We start from the raw sequence: 23,957 nt of genomic DNA, 5'->3' as shown, positions 1-23,957 counted from the left end.
AGAGAAGACAGTCAAGAATAGGAGCAGGGAGATTGGGTACATTATTCAAGGCGGGGTGGGGGGGATACATGGGATTCAACTAGAGTTTAAAAAAAAGAAGAAAGTAAACAAAGAAAATAGAAACAGACTTACAGGTACAGAGAACACAGTGATGGGTGCCAGAAAGAAGTGGGGGTTGGGGGAGCTGGGTGAAAAAGGTGAAGAGATTAAGTACTAGTTGGGCCCTAGCCGGTTTGACTCAGTGGATAAAGCATCAGCCCATGGACTGAAGGGTCACAGGATCCATTCTGATTAAGGGTACAAACCTCCGTTGCAGGCTCAGTCCCCAGTTGGTGCGCATGCAGGAGACAATCAATCAATGTGTCTCTCTCACATGGATGTTTCTCTCTCTGTTTTGCCCCCTCCCTTCCACTCTCTCTAAAAAGCAATGGAATCCACATGTCTTGGAGTTGTTTTCTGAAAATATACAAACATATTCTCGACCAAAAGTTAATAAGGGAATATTTTCTATGAATTTGATTTGCGATCCTTTTTCATTTTTTTGCCCAAATGATTTTCCTTTGGCTTGTTTTGACACCATGTATGTTTTACCTGGGTGACTTGCTGTTAGCATTACAAATGAAAGTTAATTTTCTAAAGTAAAAATTTTCTAGATGTAATTTATTTGCAGGATATTTTTCCTTACATGATATTCTTCTACTATCCCCCCTTTTTTGGTTTAAATATTGGGAGGCTTTTGGAAATTTTATGCTGTAATCTTGATAGTTTTTAAATTTTACTGTTTTGCACTAAAATGTGACTGCTTTAGGTTCATTATATGTTATGCAATTTTACCATGAGATGAACTACCAATAAAAATTTTAGTTAACACTTTAGTAACAGCTTTTTTGTCCAGTACAATTGATTTTTCTAGAGTATTTGCTTATTTTGGTTGGCCAATTTAAATTAGTCTGAAAACTTGACTACTATTTTACTGTCAAATTTAATATTCTAACAACCATCTTGTTTTACCTTGTAATTATTAGTGGAGAGGATTATTTGCCTTCTTGAGTAGGCCCTGAACATTCCTGGTGCTATGCTGGATTTAGATATCCTAGACCCCAGTTCCCCGGATCATGGGTGCAAGACATCTCCATCAAGTCTTGTTGCGGTGAGAGGGCATCTGCTGTCGGCCAAGTCTCTGTTACCTGGGTCCCGATTTGAGCTGGGCATGTGAAGCTGAGCAGCCACGGGGGCAGGAGATCTCCTTCAGCAGGGGTGAGGGTTCAGGCCCCTGAAAACTTGGGGGGGTGAAGGTCTGTGCCCCACCTCTGTTGACCCCCAAGTTCTCTCCTGATGGCCCCTGTGCGACTGTGCCTGTCTTAGGTTGTTCCTTCCCTGAGGAATCTTACCCGTCTCTGGCTAACCAGCCATCCTCCGGGGCCAAGCAGGGTGATGTGAGGTTTAGTTCTGTCTCCTTGGTCGCCTATGCCCCCATGGCCTCCGCGCCCAGCACCTGTCTTGGGATCCCCTCGCCTGCTGGCAGGGTCCCAGCACTGATCACATATCTTGTGGAACCCAGGTTTCTTCTCCAGGGAGGCCCAGCTCACCCCACTGGGCGAGAGACACATCCATGGTACCAGCCATCATGAGGTTTCACCCTTGGCATGAACAGAAGCTCAGGCAATAGCTGTGGACAATTGGATTGTGAGAAGCAGGTCCCTCTTGGCTAAACTCCGAGACATGTGGATTCCTGCAATAGAGAGGAATTGACAGGAGTGCTCCAGCCATGAAGTCAGAAGAGAAACAGTCCAGAGATGGAAGACGCTGACGATGCCTTGCCATACTAGCAGTCAGCAGATATGCATCACTGCAGATTGCCCAGGACCAAACCAGAGAGGGTCAGACCTGCAATACTACCATTTGTCCACCATCCAGAACTGAAATATCATTGCTGTTATGAACACATTAACAACTGTTGGACATAGAAACCGGGACTCAAAAGAACTGTTGGCCCAGAAAGAAACTCACTACAGACTGATTCATTTGCCTCTCAGCATAACCATTATTGCTTGTCTCATTTTCAGTTCCTATAAGTGTATTCCTAGTATCACATGAGCTCACTCATCTAGGGGAAAAGATGAACAACATAGACTGAAGAACAAGAACAGCATCCATCAGACTGTCAGACCTCAGAGGGAAAGTAGGGGAGGGTGGGGACAAGGGAGATAGATCAACCAAAGGACTTGTGTGCTTGCATATGAGCCTAACCAATGATCACGGACAACAGGGGGAGGGGGGCTTGCGTGTGGGGGGGATTGGGAAGGGAACGGGGGGAGGGGGTTGAGGACAAATATGTGATACCTTAATCAATAAAGTAATTAAAAAAAAAGCAATGGAAAAATGTCCTCAGGTGAGGATTAGCAACAATAAAAAGAAGTACTAATTGGTAGTTACAAAATAGTCATGGGGATGTAAGGTACAGCACAGAGAATATAGTGAACAATATTGTAATAACTTATGTATGGTGCCAGGTGGGTACTTGAAATATTGGGGGGGGGGGCACTTTGTAAAACTTATGATTGTCTAACCGCTGTGCTATATACCAGAAAGTGATACAAAATAATGTTGAATATAATCTGTAATTATAAGATAAAATTTAAATAGCATCATTTGGGATCAGGAGTCTCTGTGCAGTTTTTTTAATGTTCCAGTATTCTCTTACCCACTCAAGGAAAATTAATTTCCAGGTTCTCCCATGGAATATGGTAGGTTTTTTTGGTCAAATGGGGTAAGTGGAGGCTTTGAGTGAGGAAACTCATAGTGCTTAGGGACTAGAGTAATGTGATGTTTGATACTATGGACTTTGGGTATGGTTGCTCAGATTTTGGAGTAATCTTTGCTGAGGAATTATCACTAATTATCTTGGTCTTCTCCTTGTTTTTCACAGTATGAGATCCCAGAATCTCTCCTGGCCCAGAGAACGTTGCAGTTCTCAGTTTGGCATCATGGTCGTTTTGGTAGAAACACTTTTCTTGGAGAGGCAGATGTCCAGATGGATTCCTGGAAGCTTGATAAGAAACTGGATCATTGCCTTCCTTTGCATGGAAAGGTAGTCTGCTTTTACAACTCGGGCAGTTTGCATTTGAGGTGGAGTTGTCTGCAGTGTCCTCTGCTGGTACTTGTTGGTACTGTCTTTGAATGTAGTCTGTTGTATAGTTCTAGTGCACTCTGCTGGAGTTTCCGAGTTTGACAGTAATTTCATATGCACTTGTATGACCAGCAGATGAAGCCATAGTTTTCTTTGAGAAGTCTTTCATATGTGTGCCACACTTTTCCTCCTAAACTTCCAGAGTCTGGGTATATCCTAACATCCTAAATTGCACCTCGTCTCCAAGCTAACCTTTTCGGTGTATCCTAATCTGCACTCCTTTCCCAAGCTAACTTTTTCACTAAAGAAGTGGGAAGTAAAACAATTAATGGAGTTCCAATTGCTGTGCTCTTGGTAACACAAGCCATGGAAATGGAGATGGCACCTCAGGTAAGAGTTTATCAGTGTGTATAATAGTGGCTGGGATTTGAGTACAGACCTAGATTTGAATCCTGGTCCTGCTATTTGCCAGGTAGTTAAGTCATCTAATTTATAAAATAACTTAGGTAAGTCACCTAACTTCTGTGAACCTTAGTTTTTTCATTTGTAAAATGAAGATAATAATATTCCTCGTTTGAAGGATTGCATTCAAAGTACCGATTAGTGCCTGGTACATAATGAACATTCAATAGGTTGCTGTCATTCTGGTTAAGATGAAGTTGCTAAAACAGAGTTAGGACTTCTTGATTATCAGAACTATTCAGTTTCAAGGTCCTTCAGTAACACTTTTTTTATACTAGCATTTTAATTGCTAAAAATAGGACATGGCACATAGAATATTTCTGGAAAGGTAGACAAGAAACTAGTAATAGTGGCTGCCTCCAGGAGGAGAGACTGAGGTGGGAGGGCAATTTAGTTTTCTCTATCTGCCCTTTTAAAGTGCTTGAACTTTTTACTGTGTGTGTGTGTGTGTGTGTGTGTGTGTGTGTGTGTGTGTGTGTGATACCACTCATTTAAAAATTAAGAATAAAAGAATTTATATGTTCATGGTTAAAAATTAAAACAACATAGACATGTATAAGAAGAAAAGTAGATTCCATTCCCTAGAAATAACTGTTTATCAACTACTTGGATAACTTTATAGAAATTTTAAGCAGCACAAATGTGCACATATCGAATTACATTTTTTCCTTTTTACACAAATGGGCTCATACAAAACTCATTGTTTATATATATCTTGATTTTTTATTTATCATTTATCATGGACATCTTTCTCTGCCATCACTTACAGATCTATCTCATTTTTATTGCTGTATAATATTCTTTCATGTGCCTGTATTGTAATTTATTTACCATTCCCCCACTGATATACATTTAAATTGTTGGCCTTTTTTTTCTTTTTTGCTGTTAAACCTTTGCTGTAATATATGTGACTATAGAAGAAATTTCTGGTGACAGAACTGCTGAGTCAAAGGAAATGTACATATAATATTTTGATAGCTACTGCCCTCCAAAACCACCAGTAAAAAATAAAATTTGTCCCTTTAAATACTAGTAAAAACAGGAAAGAAATTATCACAGAACTATAACATATTGTTAGAAATTTAGAATTTCTTAAGCATTTGGCACACAGTCGTTCTCTTAAGGGCCTACAGTTGATATAATTATATTAGAAATGGTAGTACAAACCATCATGAACTACTGCCAATAAAAATGCTTCACATCAAATTAAAGCTGCATTAAAATGGAGGTATTTGCTCTTTGCAATTATTTTGAACCAGAATGAAGATATATTACTGAAACAAACACACCAATTTCCAACTAAGGCTAAATCCAATTCTTAAGAGTCCACTGAAGTTCACAGTTTAAATTTTGTAGACATTTTATAAACAATACAAAGACCATTTCAATATTACATATCTATTTTAACTTAAAACATTCTACATTTATTGTCTCTAGTTCATTTGTTTTTTCCCCCAGTAATCTTTTTGCCTCCCAATCAATATTCTCTTCCAGGCATTCACCACCTTTATTATTTTTTACATTGAATTTATTGGGGTAACATTGGTTAACAACATTATACAAATTTCATGTGTACAACTTTATAATACGAAATCTGTGTACTCTATTGTGTTCTTACCACCTGAAATCTAATTTTCCTCCATCACCTTGCATTTGACCCCCTTTACTCTCTATGTCCTCCCCGCAACCCTCTTTCCCTCTGATAACTACTATTACTTCCCTTTTCTTTCTCTCACCCATACACTAAACTTTGTGCATTCTGGGTATGCGGTACATTTTTCTAAAGTTATAAGGATTATGCCCTCCTGGCATTGATGTAGTCAACGATAAGGACCTCATTTAGAGGAGCCCTGGTGAACACAGGCAGGTGAAAGGGCATTTCTAGTGTGCATCAGCTCATGCTCAAGATACTAAAGCATAAAGAACAGAGCCATCCTGAAAGAGCCAATAGAGTAAAGCAGTTCTGCTACCCACAGCCAAAGATGAAAGACCACTTGCTGTTCATCCAGGACATTCATTCATTCACTTTTGCATTCATTCAGTAAATATTTATGGAGCATGTACTATGTGCCAGGAACTTTGCTAAGTGTTGGGTATACTAGGATGAACAGGCTTGATTCCTGTACTTCTGGCATTTATATTCTAGTGATAGAGATAGTCATTAATCAAAAGTAACATAAATAAATTTGAAATAAAAAATTGCTGCATATTCAAGTCCTTGTAACAGAGTTCCATCTAGCCCTCAATTTTTTTATGAGAAGCTTTCTTTAAGAAAATGTTTCTTTGAAGGTCATTAAAGTGATACATGCTATTCTCTATACAGAAATATACAGAATAAAATGTGAAAGCCCTCTTTTCTTTTACCATTCCATTCCCTTCCTTTGAAGAAACAAGTGTTAAGTTTGTCTGTATCCTTTGCGGGGGTTTCTGTGCAGTGTAGTAGAGTGGTTAATGCCTGAATTTGAATCCTGCCTCTGCCAATTACTGTGTAAACTTGGGCAAATTACTTAACCTCTCTGTTCCCCTGTTCCATAATCTGTAAAATGGGAACAATAGTAACTATTTAATAGGGACTATTTTGAGGATTAAACAAAATGATATACTTAGAGTACTTATAACAGTGCCTGGCACAGAGTAAGTACTATTTAAGTGATAATGATAATAATCATTTCTTACATACATATATACATATGTACAAATATGAATATATTTTAATGCTAGAGGCCTGGTGCATGAAAATTCATGCACTAGAGGGGGGTCCCTCAGCCCGGCCGGCCCCCTCTCACAGTCTGGGAGCCCTCAGGGGTGGGAGGCGACCTGGTGATCAGGGGAAGGCAGTGCCCCCATCACACCTCTGCTGCTGCCACTGCCGGCAGTGCAAGCCTCGGCTAGCCCTGTTTACCTGAGCCTTGGGTGGCCCTAGGTGGCTAGGCAGCCACCATCCAAGGCTTCCCTGCACCTCGGGCCGGCCCTGGGAGGCTGGGGGGCTGAGGGGACTGGGGGACTCTGGAGGCAGGTGTGCGGAGTGGCCAGACCCACCTGGGGGTGAACCCGGCCCTGCTGCGTGCCTGCCGCCCCAGCAGGGCTGAGGGGACTGGGTGCTGCCATCTTGTGGCTGTGAGTGCTGCTATCTTTGAGGGCGTGGCAGTCAGTTAGCATATCCCCTCCTTATTGGCTGTGGGCACCGCCATCTTTTTGAAGGTGTGATGGTCAATTAGCATATTCCATCTTTATTAGATAAGTGGGATACTTTTCTGCATCTTGCTTTAGTAACTTAACCCCACCAGACCGCTGTACCGATTTTTCGGTAATTTCTGAATCTGCCGCTATACCGCTGTACCTAATTTTCGGTACTTTGCCTGGTATATGAAAAAAATGCGTCACAAACTAAAAATAACCAACCAGTCGTGGTCAAACCTCATAGTTAGCCATTGCAAATGTCTGCCCCCATATGTTTGAATTGACTTTGTGTGGTTTGATGTGAAAAAATTCTGAAAATTCACAATGAAACGAGTGGCTGATGAACCAAGCACTTCAACAGGAAAGCGAAGTAGGTCTAGGCTTATCACAGTCCAACAGGTGGTCGATACTTTGGTTGATTCAGACTCTGAGGTGGAATATTGGCGCTAGATGAAAGGTAGACCTATTTTCTACAATGTCTCCAAGTTCCATCTTATTCTAACCACTTGTTTGCATGTGACTAACATTTTTCTATATCATGTTGCTTTTTTCTCTTTAATGCTCAGGAGCCCAGGTATAGGGGACAGTTAGGTTCAGGGCCTCATGTCTGGTAGGGTTAACATGTTGGATATCTTTCCATGTCAGTGTGTACAGATTCACCACATTCTTTTGATGATTGCATTCCATATGCCATATGAGGGCATTAAAAACACTCATTTAACCTTTCCTATATTGATTGATATGTTAAGTTGTTTCCACTTTTTGGCTATTACTAACAATACTCGTAGTAGAATCCTTCATCATGGTGTCAGTCCCCTGTGAGTTTGTGTGACAAGCTTGCTGGAAGACCTGTGAGGGTGTTTGGAATCTAGTAGGTGTATCACCAAGTAGTAAAATAGTGGGCATTGCAGAAGACTTTTAGTTGGTTCTTCTGCATCTCCTTCTGAAGAAATTGCCTTAGAAACCTGTGACTGTCATGGCCTAGGGACCCTGGATTATATTCATAAGGAGAAGGATCCTCATGCTGTGAAGCTGTTTGGGGGGATAATTTTAGAATCTCCTCAGAAAGAGGTCCCAACAACTCCTGAAAAGCCCAGCTTGACCTTGGGTTTCCTTGTGTTTCAGATCAGTGCTGAGTCCCTGACTGGCTTGCCATCACACAAAGGCGAGTTGGTGGTTTCATTGAAATACATCCCAGCCTCCAAACTCCCTGTTGGAGGTGACCGGAAAAAGAGTGAGTTTTCTTTGGGGCTCTGGGTTTAGCCCTTATCTTCTGTAAAGGATCTGTCTGAGGTGGCTAGCACTGTTGGAGAGATCACATTGAGTTGAGCCCTGGATCATCTTCTAGGGAAGATTCCTTTACTTACTAAGTAAGCCTTTTCTGCATTTTTTTAAAATATTTTATTGATTTTTTACAGAGAGGAAGAGAGAGGGATAGAGAGTTAGAAACATCGATGAGAGAGAAACATCGACCAGCTGCCTCCTGCACACCCCCTACTGGGGACGTGCCCGCAACCAAGGTACATGCCCTTGACCGGAATCGAACCCGGGACCTTTGAGTCTGCAGGCCGACGCTCTATCCACTGAGCCAAACCGGTTTCGGCGCCTTTTCTGCATTTTTTAACCAGAAGGGAATGCCTCAGGGTTGGCATTTAATTTTTTAGGTTATTAAACTAACTTGGTCTTGGTCCAGCTGTGGCAAGCTACTAAGAGGGCAGCACAGAACTGAAACCTTGGGGCTTAGAAAGGATGGCTGTAAGAGGTGTTAAAGAATGAGGGACAGGAAGTTGAAGGCTGAGGAAGAGTGAATCAACATACCAGGCACTGTGCTAGTGACTATGGATATGTAGATGAATGAGACATGATATTTGCCCCCATTGAGAAGCTTAGTTTAGCAAGAAAGTCATATGCAAAAAGAATACAGATGCAGGAGTGATAATTCTTTCTGCTTAAGTTTGGGAGAGCTTTAAAGAGAAAGTAATGATGAAACTGGACTTAAGACTTTATCAGGCATAAAAGGAAGAGGATGAGGAGAGAAAAACATTTCCAGAAGAGAAAATAGCATGATCATGGTAAATGTGGGGTGTATGTGAGTGTGAAGGAGTGAAGTCCTTTTTTCAGTGGGGCTAGAGTTATAGGATATAGATATGGGAGTGGGGCTGAAATTGTTGCTGAGGCTAGAGCTCCACTGAAAAGGGCCTTGAACCTAATAGTAAGGAGTTGAAATTTATGTATTGGTAATAGAAACCCAAAGTTCTTTAAAAAGATACCTACATCAAAGTCTAACTATAGGATGTGGGGAATCAATTACATCCCCAAGGAGGTTGTGCAAAATGACTAGAGAAGAGAGGCAAGGATAGAGCCATTTGAAATGTCACCATCATAAAGGTTGAAGAGAGAAAGAAAAGCCAGTGAGATAGGGGGTTATCAGGAGAGAGCAATGCCAGGATAGAGCTTGAAGAAGGGAGTGGGATTTGTCAACAGTACTGAAATACTACTGGGAGGTCAGGCCCAATGAGGATTGAGAAGACATGGCTTATGGATGTTAAAGCAGAAACCAGATTTCAGTAGAAACTGGGCAGAGTGAATGAGGCAAAGAAGTAGAGGTATTGAGTGTGGATTCCTTTTTTTTTTCAGGATAATTGATGGCAAAAGAAAGGAGAGACATAGAGAATAGCCTGAAAATGAGACAAGGTTGAAAGGCATTTTTCTTTTTAAAATATATTTTCAAAAGGAGAGATGAGATTAGCAGATATTTAGACAGAAGGGAAGGGACCAGTGGAAAAACAGATATTAAAAATGGGAGATGGGGGTTGAAATTAATGATGACTGATGAATCCTGTGAAGTGGGAGTAGGATCAAGAACACAGTGGAGGAGTCCTCTTGTTTTAACCATTCAACTAATATTAGGCAACTTTATTTCTCTAAGGCTCAATTTTCTCATCTATAACCCTATTTTATAGATAATAGGGTTATTTTAATAATTAAATGCTTAACATTTAATAATTAAATGCTTAATCTGACACATAGCAAGTTTTCTATAAGCATTTATTGCTGTTGTTTTTATTAATTGAGCATTTATTGCTTACTGTCAGGAACTCTGCTAGGTACTGAGAATCTGGGCCAGGTGCAGTCCAGTTATGGAGCTTGCTGCCTTCAGGAGCAAGGGAAGGAAATGCTATATAGATAAAGCTCAAGAGAAGTCTGGAGGTGTAGGGGCTCACTATTTGCTATGGCTGACATCCCTTACAGGTAAAGGTGGGGAAGGGGGAGAGCTCCAGGTATGGATCAAAGAAGCCAAGAACCTGACGGCTGCCAAATCAGGAGGGACTTCAGACAGCTTTGTCAAGGGGTGAGTCCCTGGACCAGCATGAAATTAACCAGTTTTAGGATAAGAGAGCTAAGGGAGAAGCCCAATTTAACCTTTCTCTGTGGATATTATACTTGTGTGTTCTACCACCTCCAGCAAGCAATATTTTCCCTGAAATTTACTGCAAACCCACCACTACCACATTTGTACTGGTCTAAGCTCAGTTTGGACTGGATTGTAGTGCTGAATGCCAAAGAAGAGGGTGGAGACAGATAGGTTTGGCTTTTCCTTTGTTACAGACTTATACTCTTAATTAATCCTTAATAATAAAAAACATCTGTCCCCTGACAGTTAAGATTTGGGGACTCATTACTTTGTTCCCTACAATATTTAAGCAATGCTAGCTTTCCCCAAATTATAGATCACCCCCTGAATTAAGTTCTCAAGTAAATCATGTTTGGCTATACCTATAATTACTAACATTGGTTTTATTTAAAGAAGACCTTGCCCAAAAGAAATGTAAACAGATATTTAAAATCCATTTTTAATTTAATATAATATTTTAAATAGAATAACATATTAATTTTCTCTCCAGGTTGAAGGAATTGAATCAAATGAATGATCTAGTGGGGGTAGTAGGAACTCTGCTTCAGATTCCAAGGCAGGAATATTTATATTAGGATCTGAGAGTTTTCACACATCCCTGAGCTAGGCCTGTGGTAGTGGAAAGGAGAATTTAGATACATATTGCCAAACTTGAGTAGGTTGTTGATTATTCCCCGCCCTCTGCCAGATACCTCCTTCCCATGAGGAATAAGGCCAGTAAGCGTAAAACTCCTGTGATGAAGAAGACCCTGAATCCCCACTACAACCATACATTTGTCTACAATGGTGTGAAGCTGGAAGATCTACAACACATGTGCCTGGAACTGACTGTGTGGGACCGGGAGCCCCTGGCCAGCAATGACTTCCTGGGAGGGGTCAGGCTGGGTGTTGGCACAGGTGAGAGCTTCTCCCCTTCTCAATATCTTAAAGGCCTTTTGTACATTTCACTCCCAATATAACTAACTTCCTCTCTACAAAGATTCTTTATGACAGGAGTTGTCTTCTTTTCTTTGAATTAATGTTCAACCAATATTTATTGAGTACCTACTACGTACAGGCCTAGAGGAATACAGCTCATGTACTCTTTCTTATGTGTACAGATAAATGTGACCCTGATTTCCAGGAACACCATCCATCATCTTCCCCCCAAAAATATCTGAAAACCTACTTATATCTGTACCTATAATTTCCATCTTCCATCCTGTCATAATGAAAGAAGGGTCCTTTCTAGCAAAGGCCAATCTCTTTCCAAATGTTTGAATTATATCCTCACCTCTCAATGACCTCACTTCTGGAATCTCCTATCTCTCCTGACTGATCAGTTTCATTCTCTCTTCCTCCCTACTGAGGTGAAAACAGATATGCTCTGGTATTTCTGATTTTGAAAAACATAAACCTTCCCTTAATCCTACAACTCCCCTTTAACTTATTAAAAATAATTATCTCCACTCCCTCACCTCTTCTTTAGTCTTCAATCCACTGTGAGCTGACTTCTGTCCCACCGCTCCACTGAGCAATTGCTTCTGCCAAAGTTTTGTTTTACTCTTACTAGAATTTTAAGTGCTATTCAACGTAGCTGATCACTTCCCTTTTCTTGAAATACTTAGCTTTTAATCAAACCATTATACTCTTGATTCCCTTTTAACTCACTGCTCACCTTCTCAATTTTCTTTGTAGTTTCCTCATTCTATACACAAACTCTAAATGTTGGTGTTTCTTAAGGCATAGTCTTAGATCCTTTTCTTTTCTCTATAGTCTCTGCATTCCTGTGGCCTTAAATAGTAATTATATATTAACTCATACAAAGCATTTAACACAAAACATCTAGGATGATATTTTTACATATATAAGCCAGTTCATGTCAGCTCCCTGCTTAAAACCCTTCAGTGGCTTCCTATTGCACTTAGAACAAAGTTCTCAGCATGCCTACAGGCCCCATATGATCTAGACCTTCTCTGTTCCTTTATGATCCATCTCTGTATCTCTCCTGCTTACTCACTATGCTCCAACCACAATGACTTTCTTTCTGCTCTCCAAATATATCAAGCTTATTCCCACTTTATAACCTCAGCAATTAGTGTTCTCCCTGTCTGGAAAGGCTGGCTCCTTCCTGTCCTTCAGATCTTGACTCAAATGTCTCCTTTTCATAGAGGCCCTCAGACCACTCCATCTAAAGGATGCCCTGCTCTACGCACTACAAATCACATTGTTTACTAACTTCATGACATTTACCTCCTTATCTGAATTACTCTTATTGATTTACTTGGATATTTTCTGTCTTTCCTATTCAAATGTAAGCCACCTACAGGCAAGACTTTTTCTGCTTTCCTCACCACTATATTCCCTAGAGACTAGAAGAGTACTGGCAAATAGTCGGCACTCAATAAATGTTTATTGAATGAATGTACAAGAGAATAGTAATGAGGCTACATACAATCCTAACTTCAGGCCTGGAGTTTACAGCTAGAGAAAAAAGGTGTTCAGCTTCTTTATTAAAAACATACACAGGAAGATCCAAGATGGTAGCGTAGGTAAACATTTTAACTGCTGCCGTCAATTCAATTTCATAACTACAACTAAGAGACAAAACGTTTATCGCCCAGAACCACGGGAAAAGCTGGCTGACTGGAGGCTCTATAACTAGACAGAAAGAAAAAAGGCATTCAGGGTACAAACACTGAAAAACTGAGGTACGGGGGCGCGCACGGGATATGAGCTGGTGGCGGAGCCCGGTTGGCCAGCTGGTGGAGGAGCCCGGTTGGCAGCGGGCGTTGCTTTCTTCGGCCCGAAGAGAGACAAGCTCCCGATCTCTCTGAAATCCAGTTTCTGGGGAGAAACTGGGCTGTCTGCCATCGGGTTGGAAAGTGAGGGTGGCTTGCTTGCAGAGCTGCGTGCAAGAATAACCTTTTGCTGTGCCGGGGCACGAGACGTGGGGACGCGGTCGAGACGGCTCATGGCCAGCCATCGCTGTTTGCCACACCCTAGCCTAGTGACGCCCTGAGACTCCACCCCGCACAATCCACCAAAATACCCAAGCTCCAAGCAGTGGCTTTTGCATATGAATGGCCTTCTCTATTGCAGTTTAACCTAGTAAACTGGCAACCCGGTAGAGACAGCGCCAAAGCCTCCAAGCTCCAAGCAGGGAGGAGAGGACTGTGGTTCTCACTGTAGCACCTGCAGGGCAGCCTCAGACAGTAGCTGACCTGCACCCCATTGGAGATCCAGAAGCCAATGCACCTAGTGGTCAGTGTGAGACACCAGATTTCAACTCCTCACACCCATAAGTGACACATTCGGGAGGCGGACTCAGCACCAAAGCCCCAATGAAACAAGTCCTGCACCATAAGCGTGTCTCTAGCACAGCAGTTCTCCCATTATAGACACAGCGGGTCCTCACAGCCAATTGGCCTGGAGGTCAATTCCTCCCAGTGTACCAACAGCAATCAAGACTTAACTACACCAAGACTTTACACTCAGCCCACAAAGGGGTGTACTAAGAGCGACCACCTTGGGTGATTGGGGAAACTGAGCTACTGGCCCCTATAGGTCACCTACCACACCAAGCCACTCCATCAACACAGGGAGGCAGCCAAAATGTGGAGACAGAGAAGCATATCACGAACGGGAGACATGGAGGAAAGTAAACTACTGGACGACACAGTGTTCAGAACCACATTTATAAGGTTACTCAAGAATTTTCTAAAAACCATTGAGAAACTTGAAGAGACCTCCAAGGAACTTAGTGAGACCATCAAGGACCTTAATGAGAATGCCAAAAAAATGGAAAAGGACCAGTCAGAAATTAAGCATACACTGTCTGAAATAAAGAATATACAGAAACTCAACTGTAGATCAATGTACCCCAAGAGTCAAACCAAAGAACTGGAATATGAGGAATCAAAAAACACTCAACCAGAGAGGTGGAAAGAAAGAAGAATACAAAAGTGTGAGGATAGTGTAAGGAGCCTCTGGGACAGCTTTAAGCATACCAACATCTGAATTTTTGGGGTGCCAGAAGAAGAGAGAGAGCAGGATATTAAAGGCCTATTGGAAGAAATAATGTCAGAAAACTTTCCATACCTGGTGAAAGAAATAGACTGACAAGTTCAGGAAGCATACAGAACCCCAAACGAGGAATCCAAAGAGGACCATCCAAGACACATCATAATTAAAATGCCAAGGGCAAAAGACAAAGAGAGAATCTTGAAAGCAGCAAGAGAAAAATAGTTAGTTACCTACAAGGGAGTACCCATACAACTGTCAGCTGATTTCACAACAGAAACTATGCAGGCCAGAAGGGAGTGGCAAGAAATATTCAAAGTGATGAATAGCAAGAACCTACAACCAATATTACTCTACCCAGCAAAGCTATCATTCAGAATTGAAGGTCAGACAAAGAGCTTCACAGACAAGAAAAAGCTAAAGGAGTTCATCACCACCAAACCAGGATTACAGGAAATGCTGAAGGGTATTCTTTAAGAAGAGGAAGAAGAAGAAAAAAGTAAAGGTAAAACTTATGAACAACAAAAAGACATCAAATACATACATACCAACAAGTGAATCTAAAAATCAAGTGAATAAAAATTCTGAAGAACAGAATGGACTGGTGAATATAACAGAATCAGGGACATAGAAAGGGAGTGGACTGACAATTCTCAGGGGGAAGGGGGTCTGAGGGGTGCAGGAAGAGATTGCACAAAAATCTTACACCTATGGATGAAGACAGTGGCGGGGGGTAAGGGCATGGGGTAGGGTGGAAAATCAGGTGGAGGGGAGCTATGAGGGGGAAAAAAAGAGGAACACCTGTAATAATCTGAACAATAAATATTTATTATTAAAAAAACCCACACACACCACCACACAAAACATTTAAGTCAAGTTGGCAATAACAGAAGGGCAATAGCACTGGCATGAGGTGAGTTCTCAGACACCAGAGCTCCTCACCAGCCTCAGAATAAGAGGTCTCTAACTATTGGTGTCCCAGTTGGAGTACCATTTCATTAATCAGAAGCCTCTTGACATAGTCTCAGGAATAGCTGTGCAGAATCATTGGAGAATACTTCCCAGGGAAGTCTGCTGTCCCTATTAGTCCATCTTCATAGCACACTGTCTTTTATGGGGTGGCTGGCTATCCTTGTAGTAAACCCATCTTTTCTGGTGAGCTAAGGGGTGGGGTTCCTGTTCAGCCTCCTCTGGTGTTTCTTTTCAGGGATCAGTAATGGGGAAGTGGTGGACTGGATGGACTCGACTGGGGAAGAAGTGAGCTTGTGGCAGAAGATGCGACAGTACCCAGGGTCTTGGGCAGAAGGGACTCTGCAACTTCGTTCCTCGATGGCCAAGCAGAAGCCGGTTTATGAGTTGGCCAGAGAAAGTCAGAGAAAGTGAAGAAAACCAAGAGTAAAGATTTATAATTTAATATGTGTATTATGTCTATGTGTATACAAATATGTATTTCTATAAATCTCACTATGCTAGAGTGTTGCAGACATGCTCCTCTTTTGAAAACAGGTTCAAGAATAAGGGTCTCTTCAAAATGTTTTTATTTGTGCGTAAGCTAGTATACTTGCCAAGTCCATTCTTATATCTTTCTGAGTTTTAATTAACTTCTAAAATGTTTTAAAATAACTTTTTTATCTTCTGTCTTATTATCCTTGTTCCTACTTCCCTAGGAAGCCCTGGCTGCCTCTGGCATTAGTAATAATCTATGTTTAAATGTGTTCCTGGTCTGAGGCCAAGGATCTGGGAAGCAGGGTTGGGTTACTAAAGACAGGAGAAGATGGTAGAAAGGTGAGTAGGTCCTCTCCTTCCTCTCTAATTTATGCTTTTAATTCCTTTTCTACCTTGACAAATTTCTAGAACTTTGCTTTTAACTCCTCTTGTTTTTTAATCAGTTTCCACCTTGCTTGAGTCTAATGATTTTTGTGAAATGGTAAGAAAATTATTCAGTTCCTTCTGGTTCTAGACACCTTCACTATACCTTATAATGGGGCTGCTTTTAAAAGAGCACTTTAATTAAATAATAGCCTTTAGACCAAGTCATGGACATGCGCAGCAAGTAGTTCTTGGTGGTTCCAGAGGACCAGAGTGACTGAGGCTGAAGTGTCTTCCAGTCTGTGTTGAATTCTTTGCATTTAAACTGTTACAGTGGTTGTTGGAGAGCTCATTTCTCTAATGAAAGGCAAGACATCTTCATTCTCAACATGTACCACATCTTTCTTAGTGTTTGTGTCCACAATGTATTACCAAACAGAATATGGTCTACATACCATTTTGTCCACCAGAATAGCCAAGTACTGTGTAAACTGGTCCAGTGTTTCTCCGGGTTGGGCACTGTTAGTTCTCCGAGATAATGTATTCTGACTTCTTTCTTGAAATGGTTTCAGATCTTATTTTTTCTATTGTTTCCTAATCTTAACCTAGATTTAACATGGGAGTGATATGTTGAGACCTTTCTAAGAAGGATTTTAATGAGCTAAGGTTCATTTTTCTAAAACTTACTGTTCCAAACTGACCTTTTTATTCTCCCATGTGTATCTACATAGTCATTTTTTGAAAGAAGTCTATACCGGAGAAGAAATACCTGTCAGTCTTGTCATGTGCTCACTCACTGACTCTGCTATATATGTGAACTGACTGGGAGTGTTTTTAAAAGGGTTATTTGGTATGGATTGATATTGTAATGGAAGGCAAACTTGAGATACTGTGCTGTAACTTGCTCCTTTGTTCTCCACCCCCTGAAATGTACTTGTTCTTCAATAAAGTGTTCTCACTTGTTAAGTGTTTGCATTTGTTGGTTCTATAGATGCTTTTGTCTCTGATGTCCTGACTTCCTATTGTTGTTTTTCATGTGGCTTGAAGGATAAGGAACAAAGTGACAAATGCCCTTCCCTAACCGTTGTATACAGATTCAAAGAAAATTTCCCTTTCCCCACATTGCTTTCCGATGCCTCCACTGAGCTCTGATCCATTGTATGTAGGGAAAGAACTGAGAAGCCATCTTAAAAGTGGCACCACTTTTCTTTTTCTCAAGTACCAAGAGAACTCCTCCTTTAGCTTTGTGCCCCCCCAACCACATGCTGGAGGGGTGTACACAGGGGAAATGTTCCAAGCTGTGTTTCTTTCTTGATCCTTCAACTTCTCTAGGAGATATAGAGCCTTTTCCTTCACTCTTACTACCATTATTTTGTTTTGAGAGATAAATAACACATATGCTAAGTAATCCATCTGAGAAATAAGGCTCTGGGTTTCTAGGTAGGTCTATGTGACTTTTGACCTCTTGTGTAAAAAGTGTGATATGCAAATCAACCAAACAGCAGAAGGACCATTCAGACGACCTTGTGGACGACCTTCCGGACGACCATGCTATGACACCCACTGGTGCCAGGCCAGCCAAGGCAGGTGTGATGTGATTGGTTGGGGGCCCAGCCATCGCTCCATGATCACCCTGCAGAGGGAGGCGAGGCCACCGGCCGGCTGGGCGATTGATTAATCGGGGGGCTCCATGATCACCCTAAAGAGGGAGGCCCAGACCACTGGCTGGCAGGCTGCAGCAGGTAGATGGGGCCTACCTCTTTGGTGCGATCGATCATGGGGCTCCCAGACTGTGAGAGGGCACAGGCCGGGCTGAGGGTCCCTACCCCCCACGAGTGCACAATTTTGTGCAGCTGGCCTCTAGTTAGTATATGTTTAATAACTTCTGTGTACAAGGCTTTATGCTAGGTATATTACATATTATTGCTTTAATTTCTCCAAGAACAATATGAAGTAGAAACATTTACCTTTTTACAGAGGAAAGTCAAGGCAAGAGTTAGGATTTGAATCAAGGTCTGACTCTATAGTACCATGCTTCTTCCTGCAAGGATGATATGTGTGTTATGGATGAAGATTCCAAGGAAGGAATGCTTCCTGTCTTCTAAAATATCCCGAAGAAATAAGTTTATTTTACAAAATAGGACAATCAGATTGCTTTGGAAGTTACCTAGCCAGCTGACTAACTGAATAGTTAGGAGGAGAGTGGCAGAGAAGGGAACAGAGAAGAACAGAAGCAGAGGTATGGACACGGTCAGGGTGGAGCTAGCCCCTTTGGGTCTGGCAGTGGGCCTAATTCTGCTCTCTCCTTTCCCTACTTAAGGAGCTGAGATTTTGTCAATTATAATTTAAAGGAGGTTGCAGTGAAACTGCCTAAAGAAAGCAAGACTGACTTGCCTTAACTATTGTAAAACAAAACAAAAGCTTTTCAATTTTTTAAAGCATTTATACGTGAGAGTCAGGCCCCGATGGGAACTCTGTTCAGGAGGCAGTATGTTATCATTGGGCCTTTGACTGCTTGTATGCCCTGGCTTGCCACTTGGCATGTTAATGATAAAGATAAGGAAGGGCATTCAATTACCTTTAGAACAATAGACTCTGTCTGACCGGAGACTTCTGACATAAACTCATTGTATTTTGCCTTTTGCCCAAAACTTGCCTCCTGCCTTTCACAACTCCTATACTTCCCTTAGGGAAGAGGAAGAAAGGGACCTTTTTGGTCCAAGTTTGATAATTTCTTCTGTGTCTCATTCCACTCAGCAACTGCCTAACTTTTTATTTTGCATTTTTAAAAGATTTCCACTAAATCTCCCACCCCCAATAGAAACAGCATTTCTATGACTTACCACTGGCCCCACATGTTCTGGGCTCATGATTTATGTCCCATTGCTCTGCTTTGGGGAATGAATTTTTACAACTTAAGAGCCTCTCCTCCTGGGTCCACACTGAAGTCTTGTGTCTGAGTAAGATTATATATAGAAGGTGAAATATTTCTCCTTGCTTCGAGTTGTCAGCTGTCTTTAAATGAAAAGTAGAAAAAGAGGTAGGGGCAGTATAGCATAATATTTAAGAACATTGACTCTAGAGCCAGACTACTTTTGTTTAAATCCTGACTCTGCCACTTACTAGCTGTCTGGTCTTAGGCAAGTTGCCTAACTTCGCTGTGCTTCAGTTTCCTCATCTGAAAAATGGGAATAATAATAGTGCCTATCTTATAAGTTTCTTGTTAACATTTCAGAGTCAATCAATAGAATGTTTAGAATGGCACCTGGCATATAGTGAATGCTCAAACATCATAAGCTCTGCCTCTCTACCCAGCCTGCTTCCTTTTCTCCTCTAATTTTTCACTGATGACCCCCTGGGAAGAGCTAAATCAGAAAGTGTGCTGGCTCTTAACCATGACACTAGGTCCCTTCCATGAGTGTGGAACAGAAGGTCCTCTGCAGCACAGAGAAGAACACTTTTCTTTAAAACACTGACAGACTGTTAAGTGTGCCTGAAGCCAGAGCAGGGGTCTGAGTATAGCCACACTTCCCAATAGCCCTGCCTTAAATTTACTTTCATGCCTGGCCCCTAAGGCTAGATTTGTGCTGCTGTAGCTCCCATCTGCTCTATGCTCATCTCTTAAAAGTGATTATCTGATGAACTTAATAAATTAGGCTATCTTTTTTGTGCCTTTTCCATTGTTTAGTTTTACTGAGGCTTGCAGTGGTGCTTTCAAGTGTTCCTAGATCATGAGCTTGGAGCTCCTCTGAGAGCTTGACCACCTTTGACCACCTTTTACTATGGGACTAGAGGCTCAGTAAGAAGAGGTTGGGTGGGGCCAAAGAAAGCATTCTGCTCTGGCCTGATTTTTCTTCCTAAGCTCCCACTCATAGTAGCATTTTCCCAACTCTTAGATGAAGCAATGGTAAACATAGCATTTGTAGACTAATGCCCTAAAAGGTGAAATGACAAGTCCAAGAATGTTTTGAAGCTTCCCCAACCACCAATGATACAGTTAACCTATGAGGAAAATTCAGCTACACTTGCTAAGGTGTCCTGTTTGTTATGATGGTGCTGCCCTCTATTGCCACCTGAGGGTAGAGGAACCATTTAAAACACGGTCAGTTGTTGGTGATCTCATCCAGAGACACGTTTGTTTGGGGGGCAGTGTACCAACAACAAGGAATGACATTTCACAGACAAGCTAAATTGGCATTCAAGAGCCAGGCTCCTGGCTTTGAGTTCAAGATGGTGGAGTAGGAAGATCCTGAGCTTACCTCCTCTCATTGACATAAACACTACAACTACATATAGAACAGCTATCTCTGACAATGGCCTGAAGACTAGCAGAAAAGATTTTCTACAACTACGGATATAAAGAAAAAGACACATTGAAATTAGTAGGAGGGGTACAGTCTAAGACTAGTCATAACCTACCCTACCCTCCACTCTCCATGTGGTGACTCACAAATGGGAGGGGTATCACAACAGTGGAGGTTGTCCTAGAAGAGTGAGTGGTCCAAGCCCTAGCTTGGGAACTGCACTAGGAAGAGGAACCACCATAACAACTGGCTTTGAAAAATCTAGGTGCTTATGTCTTGGAGAGCCAAAGGGCTGTAGGAAACCCATGTTGTGCTCTTTCTGAGTCCTGGCACAGAGGCAGAAGTTTGAAAAGCACTTAGGTCATATATAAAGGTGATACATTGAGACTAATTTTAGGGTATGTACTGGAGGGACACAGATCTGTCAGAACTTTCTCCTGAGTCAGAGTTGCTGGTGGGTGACAATTTCTCCCTTTCTTTAACCTAGTTGGTCAGACACTGGCAGACACTATTTCTCCATTAAGCTTGCTAACACGGTTCACCCCTCCTTGGCATGTTCCTGAGGACCCACCCAGGCTAGCACCCTTTCAAATGGCTCCTGATCTGCTACACCTAGTGGGGTAGGTAAATGTGGTACTTGCATCCTCCCACAACCACATCAAAATTACAACTAAAATACAGAAGAGCCATCATTCAGAACCACCTAAAATCTGGCTGTATGGAAGACCTACAACTAGAGAATTAAAGATGAAAGCACATTGAGACTTGTAGGAGGGGTGGAGGCTGGACTAGGCTGGTCTGACACCCACGTGTGGTGTTTTTTTAATTGGGAGGGATATCTTGGCTGTGGATATCCCAGCCACACACCAGACCCTCAGCCCAAGGTTCCAGTGCTGGAAAGAGAAGTCCCTGTAACTTCGGGCTATAAAAACCAGCAGGGACTGTGGCTGAGTGACACAGAGGTTGCTAGAGACCCAGACAGTTCCTCTTAAAGGACCAGCACAGGGACTCACTCCCTCTGAGCTCCAGTGCTTAGGCAGCAGCTTGAAAGGATCCAGGGACATATGGGGAGGAACTAAATTGTCTGCCATTGGGGCAAAAACTCAGGGGCAGCTTTCTCCCAGACAAAAGTTCTTGCAGAGGTCATTGTTTCTATGCTGAAACTTTCTCCACCACATAGCTGAGTGGCAAACACCATATCTGAGTCTCCATCAATCTGCCTCACACTGTTTTCCCTGCCCTGATGATTCCCTGAGACCCTGCTTCACCCAATTTGCTGCCCTATCCAAGCTGTTTGCAGTGGCTTTTCCATATGAATGGCCAGTCCTGGTTCAGGTTTCAGACTTTCCTAAAATCTCTCAAACAAGTAGCAGCTGGACTCAGCATGCCCCATATCACTTGATAAGCAGTCCCAGGCCTGGCACTAGCAGAAGCCTGCCTTGGTTCACAGTTTGGCCTCTCCTGGGCACCTCTAAGCCCAACACAGGTAGCAACCATCTGCAGATCACTCTGTGGCTTGTGTAGGGCACAGGCAGTGGCTGACTTTGAACCTCTAGGAAGCCCCAGAGCCAGTGCACCTGGTGGACAGCTTCAGATCATGCCAGATTATAACTCTACACATCCACAAGTGACACACTCATGGGGCAGACTTAGTGAGCACCAAAGCCCCACTGAAGCAAGTCCTTCTCCATAGGGGTATTTCCTGCACAGCAGCTCTTTTGCTGTAGTCATAGCTGGTCCTCACTGCCAATTGGTCTGGAGGTCAATTCCTTCCATTGATGCCAAAATTAAGGCTCAACTATAACAAGACAGTGCACACAGCCCACACAGGGGCGCACCTAGACTGCCCAGCTCAGGTGACTGGGAAGGCTGAGCCGCTAGGCCCTACAGGACACCTATTACACAAGGCCACTCCACCAATTCCAGGAGACATAGCAACTCTAACTAATACACAGAAACAAACACAGGGAATCAGCCAAAATGCAGAGACAAGGAAACATGTCACAAATGAAAGAATAGAAGAAATTTCTAGAAAAATAATTTAATGAAATGGAAGCAAGAAAACTACTAGATACAGAGTTCAAAAACAATGGTTATAAGGATGCTCAAGAACTTAATGAGAGCTTCAAGGGACTTAGTGAGAATTTAAAGGTTCTCAGTGAGAATTTCAAAGACATGAAAAAGCATCAGTCAGAAATGAAGAATACACTAACTGAAATAAAGAATAATTTATATGGAATCAATAGTAGTGTAGAGCAGGCGTCCTCAAACTATGGCCCGCGGGCCACATGTGGGTGTTTTTGCCGTTTTGTTTTTTTACTTCAAAAAAGATATGTGCAGTGTGCACAGGAATTTGTTCATAGTTTTTTTTTTAAACTATAGTCCGGCCCTCCAACGGTCTGAGGGACAGTGAACTGTCCCCCTGTTTAAAAAGTTTGAGAACCCCTGGTGTAGAGGATGCAGAGAATCAACTCAGCAACTTGGAATATGAGGAAACAAACACACACACACACAATCAGAAGAACAAAAAGAAAAAAAGAATAAAAAACGTTAAGAAAGTGTAAGGAGCCTCTGGGACAACTTAAAACATATAACATTTGTATCATGGAGGTGCCAGAAGGAGAAGAGAGAGTGAGCAAGATATTGAAAATCTATTTGAAGATATAATGACAAAACACTTCCCCTACCTGGTGAAAGAAATAGACTTACAAGTCCAGGAAGCGTGGAAAGTCCTAAACAAGATGAACACAAAGAGACCCACACCAAGACACATTATAATTACATTGTTAAATGTTAAAGAGAGAATTTTGAAAGCAGCAAGAGAAAAATAACAAGTTACTTTCAAAGAAATGTCCATAAGACTATCAGCTAACTTTCAACAGAAATTTTGCAGGCCAGAAGGGAGTGGCACAATGTATTCAACACAATGAAAGGACAAAACCTACAACCAAGAATAATCTACCCAGCAAGGTTATCATTCACAATTGAAGGACAGATGAAAAATTTCCCAAACAAGCAAAAGCTAAAGGAGTTCATCACCACTAAACTGACATTACAGAAAATGTTAAAGGGAATTCTTTAAGTGGAAAAGAAAGCCCAAACTAGAAATTCTATATAATAAAAGCACAATATGCAAATCAACTGAACAGCGGAACAACTGGTCGCTATGATGCACACTGACCACCAGAGGGCAGATGCTCAATGCTGGAGCTGCCCTCTGGTGGTCACTGTACTCCCAAAGGAGGAACACCACTCAGTCAGAATCTGGGCTCATGGCTGGTGAGCCCAGCGGTGGTAGCGGGAGCCTCTCTTGCCTCTGCTGCTGCAGGAGGACATCCCCCAAGGGGCCCTGGATTGCAAGAGGGCTCAGGCCAGTCTAAAGGACTGCCCCCACTGCACGAATCTCATACACCAGGCCTCTAGTAAGGAAATAAATGAAGGAAAAAAAATCTCACTAGGAAAGATAAAGATTATTTCCAATAGCCAAAATATGGAAGAAACCTAGGTGTTCATCAGTAGATGAATGGATAAAGAAGAAGTTAATATATATGTGTATACACACAAACATACAATCAAACACACTGGAATATTTACTCAGTCATGAAAAGGAATGAAATCTTGCCACTTGTGACAACATGGATAGACCTAGAGGATA

At 42.0% G+C, this 23,957-nt stretch overlaps 1 protein-coding gene across 1 annotated transcript in view; it reads left to right on the top strand.

The window, feature by feature from the left end:
• SYTL4 (synaptotagmin like 4) overlaps window positions 1-16,958 on the top strand; it is a 58,631-nt gene extending 41,673 nt beyond the window's left edge. The window contains exons 12-16 of the mRNA XM_008156542.3: window positions 2,930-3,091; window positions 7,898-8,006; window positions 10,025-10,124; window positions 10,876-11,084; window positions 15,397-16,958. Of these exons, the coding sequence (XP_008154764.2) occupies window positions 2,930-3,091; window positions 7,898-8,006; window positions 10,025-10,124; window positions 10,876-11,084; window positions 15,397-15,572 (756 nt within the window). The 3' untranslated portion in view covers window positions 15,573-16,958. The remainder of the gene's footprint in view (window positions 1-2,929; window positions 3,092-7,897; window positions 8,007-10,024; window positions 10,125-10,875; window positions 11,085-15,396) is intronic.
• Window positions 16,959-23,957: the final 6,999 nt, after the last annotated feature.

Source organism: Eptesicus fuscus, chromosome 1 (assembly GCF_027574615.1).
Source record: "Eptesicus fuscus isolate TK198812 chromosome 1, DD_ASM_mEF_20220401, whole genome shotgun sequence".
In the NCBI taxonomy this organism is placed as follows: Eukaryota; Metazoa; Chordata; class Mammalia; order Chiroptera; family Vespertilionidae; genus Eptesicus; species Eptesicus fuscus.
This window is presented reverse-complemented; position numbering and strand designations above follow the sequence as displayed.